Source organism: Lagenorhynchus albirostris, chromosome 9 (assembly GCF_949774975.1).
Source record: "Lagenorhynchus albirostris chromosome 9, mLagAlb1.1, whole genome shotgun sequence".
Classification (NCBI taxonomy): domain Eukaryota; kingdom Metazoa; phylum Chordata; class Mammalia; order Artiodactyla; family Delphinidae; genus Lagenorhynchus; species Lagenorhynchus albirostris.
The window spans coordinates 8,600,125-8,615,792 of NC_083103.1; the positions used below are offsets into that span (position 1 = coordinate 8,600,125).

The following is a 15,668-nucleotide window of genomic DNA, read 5'->3' on the forward strand; positions in this document are numbered from 1 at the left end:
CTTTTTAATAGATTAGAAGGATCAAGATTGAAAGGTGGAACATAATTTTCCCATTTTCTTTTCTATGTTACCTGTGTTCTCTTGACCTATGGGGCTCGAATCCCAGTGCTGGTCTCTCTACTGTCCCTCTCCCGTTTCTCAGCGAGGGTTAGCAGCCCCGCCCACTGGCCCCCCCTCCACTCTCTGCATCTTCCTCCTTCCTGCTCTGCCTCTTCTCCCAGCCATTCCATGCTTGTGAGACCTTGTACTAGTGCTCGGGCCTGGTGGGCTCTGGTGTGAGGGATCTCCTGTCTCCTGAGCATCTGTGCATGGAAAGAAGACCCCAGGGCGCAAGGGGGTTATAGGAGGTCCTGCTAAGGAGTCTGGGCCTGGCGTGCATGAGACCCGAGCCCAGATCTAAGTGCGGATGCCGTTCACTGTGTGACTTTGTCCAAGTGAGCTCCCCTCCCTGGCTCTCAGGTTCCCTGTGTGTAGAATAAGGGACTCAGTGGCTGTGCTCCTCTGAGCCCCATGCTAGTGGCAGACCGTGGGCTGAATGGCTCTCGGGGGGAGGAAGGGGACCAGGGGCCCTGGATGCCTCCTGGGGAAAGGGCTCGCTCCTGCCTCTGATGTGCACCTCAGGCCGTCCTGGCTTCTCCAGGTCTCTTGCAGCTCTAGGGTCTTTGGGAATCGAGGGTGGCTGCTTCTTAGGCAGGCCAGCTCCTGACGGGGTGTGGTGAGGTAGGGGTGGGGCAGGGTGCGAGCCTAGGAGCCTCACGGAGGGTCCTATGAACTGGTCAGCTTTGCAGGTAGAGCACATGCTGACAGAGGGAGCCAAGGCTGCAGGGGCGGTGCTTTCAGCCGTGGTGGACAGCCTAAGGCCCAAAGCAGCAATGGCCTGAAGCCTCTGAAGAAGAGGAAGAGCTACTGACCTCGGCAGAGAGAATGTGCCTCCTTCCCTCCCCTGCCTCGCTCTCCCCACCGCCCCGTGTGAGAAAATTGTGAGTTTCTGGAAGAACCTAGAATGTACCCAATTACCCCACCAGAAATACATCCAATATATGTGCTCATTGACCCCTGGCCTCTCAGGGTGGGGAGAACCTAATATTTATTCTGCATCTATTAGGTGCCAGGCACTGTGCTAGGCATTTCACATACTTCATCTTACTCTCTTTGGAGGAAGGAGCCTTACTTGCTTTTTAGGCTGAACCTAGTCTGTGGCGCTTGAAACATCCTGGAAATCTCTGCCGAACGTTCCCAGGAATGAAGAACTCTTTGCAGAAGGTCGTTTTATTGCCCTTTCAGACCCACAGTGCGAGTCAGGGGAGGAGGCCTTTTAGGAAACCTGTAACTCGCTGCTCAGGGCCACCTGTGCCTTGATCTAGGAACACCTTTCCCAAGAAATATTTTCTTTTAAAAATTATACATGACTTTTATTTTTTTTTATTGAAGTAAAGTTGAGTCACAGTGTTGCGTTAAATACTGCTGTACAGCAAAGTGACTCTTATACATACACACGTACATTCTTTTTCATATTCTTTTCATTATGGTTTATCACAGGATATTGAATATAGTTCCCTTTGCTATACAGTAGGACCTTGGTGTTTATCCATAGCTTTATTCTTTATTGTCTAAAAAACCTCCCAACTTAAAGTTTAATCAACGAGAGCATTTATCTTGCTTTTCTGTCTCATAAGCACCAGAAAATTAGAAGTTTCTATCTTCACCGATTTCAGAGGAATACTTAAAATAACTTAATCAATGGACTTCGGTGTGAATGCGGGAGAGAAAGGAGTGGGTTTTGTGCTTTGAACAATGTGGACATGATGGAAGGTCTATGATGATGGCTGGAGATCCTTAGTGCCGGCTGAGAGCTGAAGCCACCCAGAAAGCCAGAGAAGGGCTCTCGAAATGCCCTGGGGAAACATGAGGAACGTGAAGAGAGCGGGATGGAACCCCCGAGCATCTTACGTAAGATCTGTTAGGATCTTCTAGAGTCTTTCTCCTGTTTGGAGGAAACAGACCTGCAGGGAAACTCTTCAGTTTCCCCCGCTCTGTTCTGTTCTTAGCAGTCCAAGCTTGACTGCCTCTCTCTGTTTCCTAGATGCTGGAGTCTGGGTGTGTCTCTTTGATGGTCTTCCCTCTGCTCGTCCCGAGCGGCCCCTCTCTCTGCTTTGCACAGCAGTTACAGGTGCTGGTAGGTGGAGCTCGCCCCCGTTTCTGTGAATCACGACTAGGATAAAGCCATTGTCCCTAGTTCCCGTAATCACCTCCTCCCCACCCCACAAGATCACTGGAGTTCCCAATACCCCTCCCTCAGTCTCTTTATTCATGATATGGTCTAAGTTGGAATCTTCCTTTGGAGGAGAACCCAAGTGCCGGGAATTTATACTTTATAAATTTTAGCTTTGAATTAACTCAGTCATGGGTTAGTAAACCTTTTGATCTGAAGATCACTTTGAACTCATAGACCATATTAATCATTAATCAAGGGAATCAGGTGTTGTTTGATTAACAGACCAACAACTCCCCCACGCCAGGGTGTACGTAGTAACTTCGAAATACAGCACACATCTGTCTCTCGCTTATTATGCTTGGGACAGAAAGACACTTCCCTGGGTCCTTTCTGGTTTGTACCCAGTGAGGCAGAGACCCTCAGGAGCATTTCAGGGCTTATGTTCACTCATTCATCCAACAGACATTTTGGAGTGTCTGCCACGTGCCAAGCCCTGGCTCCGCCCGCCTCTGCCTGAACCCATGAGCGCTGGTCAGGGCTGGCAGTGAGCAGTTCTGAGATGGTTGGGGGGATGCAAGACACAGTGGAGCATGGGGTGGAGACTACCTGCTGGACAGTGGTCTCCCCCTGCTTCCGAGCTGTCCTTAAAGTCATGAGCTTTGGAATGCACACACCATACTTTGCAGATGAAGAGGGGAGCATTTCCTGAAGTGTTACTAAAAAACCTGTAGCGGTTCCTGCATTCTAGGGTAAAAACAACTCTGCTTTGAGTGGGACCCCTTGGTGAGCCTATTTGGTCTTGTAGATATAAGGCACACACCCACTGTTGGAGGGGAGATTCCAAGGGAAAGTCATCTGAATGCAAATGTTTCTGAGATGTTAAATACTGATCTTTTGTTTGTGTTCTTATTTTTTTTTTAGTGTTTATTCCTTTTTGCTTTGGGGGCATGGGTGAGTGGGGACAGTGGTGGCATTGGTTCGCTTGGCATATCACAGGGAACAGAGAACAGAAGCGTGCTGTGTTCCTTAATTAGGGAGGCCCAGTCTAAGTGACACATGGCCCGGCAGGTGCTACGTACAACCCAGATGTTTTGCTTAAGGATGGAAAGATGGACTTCGGGAGACCCTGAATAACCTCTGCAGAGATTATTGTGATGACAAAGGGATCTGGTGTTGCTGGCCAGGAGTGGGAGATAACGAGGGGAAAATATACCAGTCAGGCGTGCCAACTGACACGTGGGGAATGAACCCCATCTCTGGGGCAGCAGGCCAGAGGCTGCGGAGAGAACCAGACAGAGGGGACCCCCTAGTGACACCGGGAGTAGGGATGAGCTGCTCCCCAGTTCCTAGTTTTATGTTTTTGTCTTACGCTTATAATCACCTTCTGTTAGCCGCAAGCCACCTGCTCGCCGTGTGTGGGGGCCATAAAGGAAGGGGCTAGTGTGCACGGCTTTTAGCACCCGAGAGGGCTGCAGCTACGGGGAGAAGAGGTTCAGGGACGCCCCAGAGGGAGTCCGTTGGGAGCAAGCAGACCAGAGTTTCCATGTGGGAGTCCTCTGGAACCTTCTGGGACGGAATTGGATTTCCCGCAGTCAGGCGGGAGGGGAGCTTGTTCAAAATGTAAAGATTTAAAGGGAATCATGACTTTTGATTCTGCAGGACTGGGATTTTTATGTCACATGTAGTCAAGCACAGCACAAGGGGAGGGGGTGTTGGATGCATGGCATGCTGATGCTAATAGACCATTCTGACCCTACACTGTTCCTGTTGAAACTTCTTTTATCACTTTAGCCGAACAATATAAACTCTAAGAATGCTTTCTGAGCCACTCAAAGTTCTGTTCTCTTCAAGTGTCTGTTCCCAGTGCTTTTTTTTTGTGGTACGCGGGCCTCTCACTGCCGTGGCCTCTCCCGCCGCAGAGCACAGGCTCCGGACGCGCAGGCTCAGCGGCCATGGCTCACGGGCCCAGCCGCTCCGCGGCATGTGGGATCTTCCCAGACCGGGGCACGAACCCGTGTCCCCTGCATCGGCAGGCGGACTCTCAACCACTGTGCCACCAGGGAAGCCTAGTTCCCAGTGCTTTTGAAGCCCACCAGCCCATCGTTAACTGGGCAGATGCTTTAACCAGAAGACAACTATTTATGGACCACACGATGTTTCTTGGTGCAAAGTGGTTCGTTTTTTTGTTTTCTTCTTCTTTTTGTTTGATTATGGTGGGTATTAAAATATATTCGGTTAGCTAGGTTAAATATAAAAAGACGAATTTTTTCCGTGTGCTTTCAGAAAGATTGCTTAAAGTTCAACTTCAAAGTTAAAGCATATTTGAGTTTGTAGCAACATGGGGGGGTGCCTTGTAAATGAGTAATTTGGGGTTCTGCCAGTTCCGTTTCAAAAGAAGGGCGTTTGAAAAGAAACCAGTGGAGGCCACAGGTTCCTGGTATTTCCGTCTTCATGCAGGATGGCTCCCCCAACCTTTGCTTGATCCTGCGAGTCCTGAGCGTGTTGGCAGAGAGAGTTCTGAGTTGGAAAGACAAGGGAGGTCTGGCTGGCTTTAGTGGATTTTCCAGAGCCCTGGCTTCTGCACTTTGCATGAGCATCAGAACCCTCCCTTTAGGCATAATATCATCGAGCTGCCTGATGAGTGAAACGGGGAAAATGGAGCAGCTCTGGGCTAGGCAGGGCCCAGAGCTTCACTTGGGCAGCCTTGGGGGCGTGTGCTAGACCCGAAGCCCTGGCGGACAGGCTCCACCAACAGTTGAGGGCAATAAAGTAATAATGACAAGGACAGCAGTGACATTCGTGGAGCGTTCACGCTGTTCCAGGCGCCGTTTCTTTCTTTTTAAAAAATTTATAGTGAATTTTGTTAAAAAAATTTTTTAATGTAATTTTTATTTTATATTGGGGTATAGTTGATTTACAATGTTGTGTTAGTTTCAGATGTACAGCAGAGTGGTTCAGTTATACGTATACATATACCCATTATTTTTCAGATCCTTTTCGCATATAGGTCATTACAGAGTATTGAGTAGAGTTCCTTGTGCTATACAGTAGTTCCTTGTTGATTATCTATTTTATATATAGTAGCGTGTATATGTTAATCCCAGCCTCCTCATTTATCCCTGTGCCGTTTTAAATACTTTTGGACGACCTTCAGTCACCCTGTGGCTCTATGTGTTCATTATCTCCATTACAGACTTGGCCCCCGTGAACACGTGGCACCCACTCACCCAGCTTTACATGGTGCTCCAACTGGGTAAATGTTTATAGCAGTAATGTCTCCACTTGGCAAAATAAGGACTTTAAAATCAAGAGCTGCTTTATCATGAACCCAGAGATAAATACCAGAAGAGGGTATTTAAGGCCCGGAGATGCATAATTGAAAAGGGAAATGTGGGCAGGGAGAAAGGGCTAGTCATCCACGGGGCTCACAGCAGAGGCAGAATTAATTGCATATAATCCTAATACCAGACCTTGGCTTTTGGGTGAATAGTAATAGATATTCATGAGTAGGATAAGCTTTCGAGCTGACCTATGATACCTTTGGGACAGAAAGTCCCTGCAGGGTACAAACACTGAATTGTGATTACCCAAATTCAGTGTCTCTCACAGGGCTGAAGCAACAAGGTATGTGCTCTTTACCGGGAGGTGGCGGGAAAAAACTCAATCCCGGGAGGAACTCGGGAGCCGTGGATCGTCAGAACCCCTTTGGTGGGAATCCACTTCCAGGATTGATGCTGCACAGGCCCCCCCACCAGTGGCTGCAGCAGAGCTTGCCCGGACGCTGAAACCCACCGGGAGGGCAGCTCTGGCGTCTCGGGGATCCCCGTCTGGTACATTGTAGCAGCAGCCTTCACCGCCATCTCGGCTCAGGGCGATAAAACAAGAAGTTTCAATATTTCTCACTCACTTGCAGACGCTGAGGGTTCTGTTCTTCCACTCCTCTGTGCCCCATGGGTGGCAGCCCTGGGGCTTCACTGGGCAATAGGAAAGCAGTGCTCTAAACTGATGAAACTGCCTTTTGGGGGCTCACACTCAGGACTTCTACTCTGCAAGGCTGGGCTCCGGAAGGGCGAGGCAGGAGGTTACTTGTCGGTTTAAGGGCACTACCCAGACCCCAAACACGAGGACCCGGCCAGACATATAATATTAAGAAAAGTGTGGAAAGAAGGATATTTGGCATGGTTGAGCTGTGATCCTCCAAATACAGGGAAATGACCTGTTAGAGACGTCTTGAAGTCTCACCCCTGGACATTCCCTGAGCCACAAGTAGACCTGTGTCAGGACTCTCTTAGTTTCAAGGGACAGAATACTCAACAACAAAGGTGCTTAAGCGAAGTGACGCATTTACTGGCTGAAGTGACTGTCAAATCCTGGAACAGAAAAGAGTACATCTGGACTTAGGCCTTCATAGCATCAGCGTCAAAATACCCTGATGGGCCAGTTCTCCAGAACTGTGTGATTATTGTGGATTCGGAAGTGAAGGAGTCAGACGGGCAGAAACAGCCAATGACCACAGTATACCTTACGATCTCAGATCTTTGCTCTTCCTCTCCCAGTAGGACCCCAAACATGCTCTAGTGCACAGAAGCTGATCGTTCCGTCCAGACTCATGGCTGGGATTCCTTAGAGAAGCTTTCTATGTGGTGAGACACACGGGTAGCACTGGTGAACAGATTTCCCCCCTTAGGTTATTCCATAGGAAATGTGTGTTTTCTCCTGCTCCTTGGACAATAACATATTCTCTTGTGTTTCTGGAAAATGATTCCGCTCCTGGGCAATAAAAACCACAGAATTAAAGCCTGCACGCAAACTATGGTATATGCTCTTTAGGCTACTGGGCAGTTATACAGGCCAATTGAAGATCCGTACTGTAGGACTCTTACGTATCTGATGATTACTTTAGGGGGTACCCACAGAAGTGACTGATAACGTTCTCATGATGGATGTTACCTATTGATAACAGGCCAGCAAATGGCAACAGAATTTTAAGATCCAGATTGAAGATCAGTGAGCTCTCTCATTTATAGTGCAAAATGTGACTCCCTCCCGCCTATGCTGAGTGGACTGGTATTGATTCAATGACTTTGACGTAATCCCTGTAGTCAAACTTTATCCGTTCAAGGAAAAACAGAACTGGGGCAAAGTCTAAAATTCATCAGTTCCTAAGGAGCACCAGAGACGTTATGCACTGATGAAGGTGTATTGGGGAACTTATGGCAACAAAGGAATCTCTTCATATTTTTGGATACTGAGGAATAATTCACTGTGCTGCCAGGAGGTACTCATGTTACACTGGGAAATTACTTTAACTGGATATGGAAATAACTTTCCGATTGGACAATGGACTGTTATAATTTTGTGGGTGGGAACTTCAGGGCTGATACACGTCAAGTAGTGGTGATTGATACTGCTGAATGTATTGTGGGAATCAATATGTTATAGATGTGTAGTATTCTGGTTATTGTAAGGGATGTTCCCAATGGGGAAATGTTGTAATTCGAAGCAGATTAGTAAGATAAGTGCACACCAAGAACCATCTATCTTCCCCAGCATTGTCACGTAGTTCCTTTGTGATAGTAGAGGATAGCATTGTAGAGGGAAGCAGGTTACTACAGTAATCATGGAGATAATGGAGGAAGAAGAGCTTAATAAAAATACCACATTATTAAATAGCTTTGTGTGATCAATCAAAAAAGTCCAATGAAGCTTGGTGGTCCACTGTGGACCCCTGAAATTTAGGGAGGCATTATCTCCCTTGCAACTGCAGTTGTGATATCATGAAGTCATGGAGTCGTCATGGAGTCCGTTGTGCAGACCGAGGGCACGTGTTAAGCAGTGATGATGACATTGCTAATGCCTGTTAAGAGACAGTTTCTTATTGCCATTTGGGTTCTAGTGAGGTATGAGCCTTCCTGCTCTGCCTCCCTCAGAAAGGAGCTGCCGAGTATAAAATAGATATTTTAGCTGCAGACTAGCATCAGCTCTGCATCAGTGGGGTGTCCCACAACTCAGACGGTAGTCTTCTGATCCCTTTGTGTGACGTCCTTTGTGGGTTGTGGGACAAAAACGATGAAGAACTTGTATCCTTGGCTACTTGTCACTTCACTGTCTATGTAGATAAATAAAAATGGTTTGTTTTATCTGGACTCTCTGAATCAGTCAAGGCTCTGATCTTTTGATGGGATCTTGACAGACGAAGGATGAGCTCTTGGAGTTGTGGTTCGAAAAGGGAGCATGGAGGAAATATAACCAGCAAAAGAGATGTTAGGAATAGCTAGGAAATCTATGTTAGATATTGTCTACTTCAGATATTCTTTTACTTATCATTGCTTGCTTCTCCTGATGTCTCTGTACATTTTACCCTCATCCATACAAATGGATACAAATCCATGTAAATGGATTAATTTTCATTTCATCCAAATAAAATGCCTGGTTTTCCCTTAACTCTTTATTGTCATTCCCTCAAAATTCAAACAATGTCAAATTCGGTCAATTCTATCCACTAAATCTATTTCTATCATCATAATGAAATCAGAATGAAAATCATAACATTTCCTGACCTAATACAATTTTAACCCAAAATGAAGAAACAGTATCCACGGTCTCTTGGTGTGCAGTAAAGACTTTAACTCAATGGCCTAGGATGTTCAAAACCTGCTCTATCTGAGGAAAGGACTGGCCTTTTTCTCTCTCCTGGGAGACAACCTATATGTCTTTTGAATATTTGATTTGATCAGGGTTTATTTGTATATTTGGGACTTGGGCTGTGACAGATAGTTTAGCTATGAATCTGATTTACGGTGAATGAGTGCTTTTGTTAACCTGGGGCCATGGGTCATTTTATATCAGTCTGACCTCTTGGGGGACTAGAACTGAGTAGTTAAGGGCAGTCACCTGGGGCTGTCCAACTTATGAGACAGACGCCCAATAAAAACCCTGGACACCTAGGCCTGGGAGAGTTTCTGTGGCTGGAATTTCTTCATACGTCTTGTCATGTACCACACACGTGTTGCTGGTAAAATTAAGCGGTGTACTTAACTCCAAACAGGAAAGGCCAACAGGAAGCTTGTGCTTGATTCCTTCTGGGTTCCACCTAAGGCATTTTTCCTTTTCTGATTTTAATTTTTCTTTTCGCTGTAATAAGCCATAAGCATACTATAAGAGCTTTTCAGAATTCTGTTACTCCTTCCAGGAAATCATGAGACTCAAATGTGTTCTTGGGGACCCCCAACACTCTTGGGATACTTCAGTGAAGGTAAATTAACAGATCAGTCTTTGTTTTGCGTCTGGTGTTTTGGGATTAAAAAAAACCTCTTCACCATTCATTTTCATGCAGGAGGTGTATTAGAACTACAATCTATAAGTTTGTGAGGAAGGCATGACTGGTTCCAGCTAAATGTTGAACCAGTATTGCTGCAACAGAGTGCCCAGGCAAGCTACGGGAGGAGGTAGAGATGGAAGAGCCCTTCAGAAATGTCTGGTATCGAGTCACAGAATGAGCCAAGTTAACGCCACAAGGATGAGTTATTGTGTATGAGCAGTCCCTCAGGAGTGTAACATTGAAGGGTGTACGTCACTTTGACCAAGGACCAGTCCAAGGAATAGATGTGTGCATTAAGTCATACTCTTGTTGTAGCCCATCTGTCTTGCCCATAGGGATGGTATGCTGTATTTATCATTGCCATAGGTTATCTAAAATGGAACAATATCTCTATATCTAGGAAGTGAAACACATTGATAAATGACAAAAAGCAGCTCTTTAGTTGAGATGTCCTTGTATAAGAGTTTTCAGCTCCTATAGAACATGCTATACAGACAGTGGCTTATGGTGACTAAGCCACTTAGTCTCTGTCTTGTGATCCACAGCAGCTCATGGACTCTGGAAAAAATAGATTCTGGGAAACAGGGATCAACTAATGTATCTTTAAGTTTTCTGAAAAGAAAGACGATAGGATGGTAAAAAACAAAAACAAACAAACCCCAGCTTTACTAAATTGCATGAGTGCAATTGCAGGTCTCTAGTTTTCACACATTTCCTTTTCTCAGGTTCACTACAAGACTGTATTCCACTCAGTGGTGTCCTAATAACTTTGAGAATAATAAAGCGTAATAACTTAGAGAGGGTACCGACGGAAGCCTCCTTCAGCAGAGATTTCCATGCCACGTCATTACATAAATCACCTGTGTCCTAAAAATAGCTGCACTTGCTTTATGTACTGTCCTTCTTTAGGAACCATGATAGATTCCATGATACTATTTCTGAATAATTAATAGAATCAGATTTTATATAACGATTGTCAAAAATTATATACCGCCTCATGGTTCAAAAGGGTATGGTTGACAAGGCCTCTGTTAGTGGGTAGTCTGTGTCTATGTCCAGGAAGAAGCTCTGATACTACAATTAGGAGGCAAGATTTGCCATATAGCATTTCCTCACTTGATTTTAAATGTCATTAGTTATCTGAATTCGGTTTTTCCTTTTATAAAAATCCTTTTAAGAAATACTACAAAATACAGAGTAAACGAAACATGTTCACGGATAATCCTGTTGCAGAACAATGACAGATTGGACGTTTTTGAAGAATGACCCTGCAACTCTGTGTCAGACTGAAAGGAAAATTCCCCAACCCTCTCACCACAATTTTCTATACTTGTGCTTACTATACTTCTCCACCAAAATATACCTCACTCTACTCTCTCTATCACAGAGCATCTGCTGGGCCACAGCTGCTGGTGTAATGTCAGAGACCCATGAGGACCTGTGGGACTTTATCTGCCATGAAACATCAGATTTTATGGACTGGCAGCTAAGCTAGCCTTTGGGGTGATGCACAATAGATGCTGTCTAGTCTTTCTCCTGATGGGATATCGAACATTTCATTAGGAAGAAGACCAGATAAACCAATGACATTCATTATTGATAATTCCTTGGCATTCCCTTTCTCTCTTTCCCACTTTCTGCAAGTGGTAATTTCTGTGCTTCTTGATCTCTTGGAAGTCATTTGGCAGGAAAAAGGCAAAAGAAGACATAAGACTGGGGCTTCCCTGGTGGTGCAGTGGTTAAGAATCCACCTGCCAATGCAGGGGACACAGGTTCAAGCCCTGGTCCGGGAAGATCCCACATACCGTGGAACAACTAACCCCCTGAGCCACAACTACTGAAGCCCGCGCACCTAGAGCCTGAGCTCCGCAACAAGAGAAGCCACCGCAATAAGAAGCGTGTGCACCAAACGAAGAGGAGCCCCCTCTTTCTCGCTGCAACTAGAGAAAGCCCTTGCACAGCAATGAAGACCCAACGCAGCCAAAAATAAATAAATTAATTAATTTATTTATTTTAAAAAGAACTGAAATTAAAAAAAAAAGACTGTAAGACTGATTGACTTGATTGTGTTTCAAAAACTAAAGCCCATGGGGTAACTAGAAGGTTTGTGTGGAAGAGCTAATAAGAGAAAGAAGTTGAGTGTCTAGGAAGTCTGAGGATGGAGGAGTGCTTGTAGGCTCTGGGGGAGCAGGAACCCAGTCCTGAGCCCTGGCAACACTCTATGGAAACAGAAGACCCCTTCCATTGTGACTGTAAAAGGAGCTGAGTGTCAGATGAGAAGCCCCAGATTCCAACATTTCGTTGTGGTGTGAATGGCAGAATTGCTGCACTTGAGTGTCCACTGGTCCAGTAGCAACCTCTTTGAACAGGTAACTGATAACCAGTGCAGCTCCTCCTTGTAACCGTATATACTCCTGGAATCTGGATAGCTCTGGTGTGGAAGTCTTGTGGAAATAATTTCCCAAAGTAACTGATTTGCAATTTTCTACCAGCCTGGAGGGAATGAGGACTTTAAAATAAATTTTCTTTGCCCATAGCAAATAAAAATGTGATGCCACGCCAGTACACAGAGACTAATATCTGCTACATCTGTTTTTATACATTTTTTTTTCATTTCCTCTTTGTATCCAAGGCTCCTGTCATACTGCTTGGTAACTATTACATGCTGAATAAATGGTTGCTGAATCAGTGAAAGATTTTTAAAGCTCTTTATAATGACACCATTCTGTTTTGTGCAGTTGTGTGGTATATGTTATTTTATAACTCCACCATCAATTAACAAATTTCCATTTACATTCCTCAGAAAAGTTGGTATTTTACTTAGCTTGTATGTCTTCAAATTTCAGTCGTTTTGTAGTTTTTCATAAATTTATTAGTCATAGGATTTTTTTCTTTTGAAAATTATATGCTCTTGCCTTTTGACCATCTAATATTGAATTATGTATTCTTTTCATGAATATTTATTAGAATCCTACATATTAATATATAATAATTTTGAAAATTGTTAATTTGTCTTTTGCAGTTTATTTTTGATAGTATCTTGTAATATTTTAGAATGTTGCATTATCCTTTTAAAACTTAGAGTACAGAAACTTACAAAGAAGCAAGTAAAATCTCATAAAGGTACACCACTGGCTTCCCTGGTGGCGCAGTGGTTGAGAGTCCACCTGCCGATGCAGGGGACGCAGGTTCGTGCCCCGGTCCGGGAAGATCCCACATGCCGCGGAGCGGCTGGGCCCGTGAGCCATGGCCACTGAGCCTGCGCGTCCGGAGCCTGTGCTCCGCAACAGGAGAGGCCACAACAGTGAGAGGCCGGCGTACCACAAAAAAAAAAAAAAAAAAAAAAAAGGTACACCACTAAAAGTTAACAGCTTTTATCCTTTTGGTGAATATTTTGTCTAGACGTCTCCCATAAGTTTTTCGAGTTTTGTCCAGCAGAGGTTTTAAATGAGTATTTAGTCAAATCTACCTATATTTAAATCGTTGGCATTTGCTTTACTTATCAGAACATTTTCTTAATCCCAAGACCTTGTATCCACGTTTTCTATTGAATAACATGGCTTAATTGTTCCATTTGTCATTTTAACCATATGGAATATATATTTTTTTGGTTTAGAGAATGAAATCAAATTATTAGTCATTTATTTCTAAAGTTAGTTAATGATATTTATTACATAATCATTTTTTCTACCAGTGATTTATGATGCCCAAATTATCAAATTTTAAGGGTTCTCCACACCACCGTCTCATTCTGGACTTCTTTTGATTTGTAAATACATCTGCATTTCATTTCAGCGTATGCGGCCCCAAATACTTGCACCACTTTCCCTCCATAAACTTCATTTTTCTGGATCTTGTCTATAATTAATTTGTAGATATATTTGGAACTTTTTCAGATTGTCCCCAAAGTAATTATTACATCACTTACTCTGTCATTAATTAGAGCAGAATCAATGTTTTAAATACTATTCTATCTTTCTTTCCAGAAACATGCTAGGGTTCTACAATTATACACATATTTTATTATGGTCCCTTTAAAAGTATTATGACTTTCCTCAAACTTCTTATTATGATTAGTCATAGGCATTTTTTATATAGTTATTTAGAACTGCAATTGTAAATGGGGTCCATTTTTCCTTTATATCTTTTTATTTATTTGTTTTCCAAATTTTGCCAATATCTGGGAATGATCCTAATTTTTCTTGTTTATCTTGCTCTTTGATTAGCAGTTAGTTCCTGGAATCCTTTAAAACTGTGTCACTTTCATGGAAGTATCTTCCTGCTTTGCTTTTCTTGAGCCTTTTCTCCTAGAACAAATACAATGAAAACAACAAACGAACAAAATTTTAAAAACATGGAAAAACATCTATGTCCTGCATTCTTTAGAGCAAGCTGATTCTTGGTCCACGAGTTTTGATAAAAACCATGACACCTGCCCTGAGAATTTGAGTAAATTTTGTGAAGAAAAAAGCCAAGCTCTCGGGACAGAATCTGGAGAGGCAGCTTTGATAGTTTCAGCGCTCACCCTTGGACACCATGGTATTGGCTAACGGGGTCTTTGGAAGAGACAAGGGAAGTATATTAAAATTTTTAAACCCTTTCAAATTCTTGATCACTTAAAAATACCAATAACTACCACCCTTTTCCTCTCTTTTCTTAACACTTTCATTCCCAGTGAAAACCAGATGGTCTGAATCTTACAGGCAGCACAGTAGGACTCCTTCCCCTGAGATATATTGTCATCTGTGGAAGGGGATCTTGTCCTCTCCCTGATCTCCCTCAGATCTTCAGTGACCAGGGCAGGTCACAGACCTACAGACACCAGCAATCTCAGGGAGGTTACTGCCCTCATTGGGCTGAGGGCTGCCAGGATCTGAGGGATGAGAATCTGGTGTCTGGATCTGTGCATGTTTGTGAAACACTTTCAAGGGTATGTATGTCACACTAGGGCATTAATTTTGGCTTCTTCATCACTAAACCTACTGGTGCCTACTGGTGTTGGTCTGTGTGATCTAGGGAGGCTCGGGGGAGTCTGAGGTCACTGTGAGGAGGGATGAGGCTGTAGCTAAACCAAACGCACTGACCCCCTGGAGTAGTCTAGGTGTAAGCCTTCTCCTGGGGACAGTGACCCTGCATGGTGCCTTGCCCTCCTAGCGCGAACCTGTATCACACAGCAACCCGAAGGGAGAGCCAGCGGTTTACTCACTCCTTTTCCACATCCTGGATGGAGTCAGGCAGAGGCTTATTCCTGGTTTCAGGAAGGAGTGGAACAACAAGGCCAGCGAGGATGGAGCAGGCTCCATAGATGATCCAGGGTAGGTGGGGAGAATATACTGTTAGGATCATCAAGAGGGGAGCCAGGGCTGCCCCAATATTAGAAGCAATTCCCATGAATCCTGAGGCTGTTACCCTTGGAGTGCAAACAACAATACAAAAATAATCTGGTATAAATCCATACAAGTAATTTGTGATTTATTATTTTGCTTTGATTATGGGAGACACCTCAGCAATGTTTAGACACATGAAGGCTGATGACGTACTCTTACGTTTAAAATATGCTCTTATTTGCTCACAAATTTTTCAAGTGCACAAGTGCATTAAGATATGTTTTCATTATTGAAAAAATACTCTTACCAACAGCACCTACCCTTTAATGGTTCAGCAGATTATGGGAGATGATACATTAAAGGGCTTAACTCATGCCTGACAAAAGTGAGATTTTAACAAAAATTTTGGCTATAATTTTTGTTATTATTAATACTATTATAATCAATGCTTTTGGTAATGAATCAGATTAGTTTTCTTTCCACTATAAGTCTTGATTAGCTGGGAAAGGTCTGTTTTGACCCTGATAGAGCTTCCATGAGATTGTGTACCTGACAATGGTGGGGACTAGTTCATTTCCATGGGCAAAAGAACACATGAGAGCCATAGAAGAAACTGCTATTCCCAAAGTTGACAAAGCCACACGCAAGGTCTGTATTTCTGGAGAAGAAGACAAGTGAGACTCAGGAAATCTGAGCTGAAGAAATCACCATCCACCAAATTATAAATGAAAAAGACACAGTTGCGGGACATCCCTGGTGGTCCAGTGGCTAAGATTCCACGATCCCAAGGCAGGGGTCCTGGGTT

At 44.0% G+C, this 15,668-nt stretch overlaps 2 protein-coding genes across 2 annotated transcripts in view; one reads left to right on the forward strand and one right to left on the reverse strand.

Annotated features, from left to right (window-relative positions):
- PLAAT5 (phospholipase A and acyltransferase 5) overlaps nt 1-10,962 on the forward strand; it is a 33,321-nt gene extending 22,359 nt beyond the window's left edge. Inside the window, 2 exon segments of the mRNA XM_060157639.1 lie at nt 789-980; nt 10,924-10,962. Coding sequence (XP_060013622.1) covers nt 789-881 — 93 coding nt within the window. The 3' untranslated portion in view covers nt 882-980; nt 10,924-10,962.
- A 2,820-nt stretch (nt 10,963-13,782) lies between these two features.
- LOC132525120 (organic anion transporter 7) overlaps nt 13,783-15,668 on the reverse strand; it is a 33,350-nt gene continuing 31,464 nt past the window's right edge. The window contains exons 8-10 of the mRNA XM_060157638.1: nt 15,413-15,521; nt 14,743-14,946; nt 13,783-13,843 (exon numbers count right to left, since the gene is read on the reverse strand). Coding sequence (XP_060013621.1) covers nt 13,783-13,843; nt 14,743-14,946; nt 15,413-15,521 — 374 coding nt within the window. The remainder of the gene's footprint in view (nt 13,844-14,742; nt 14,947-15,412; nt 15,522-15,668) is intronic.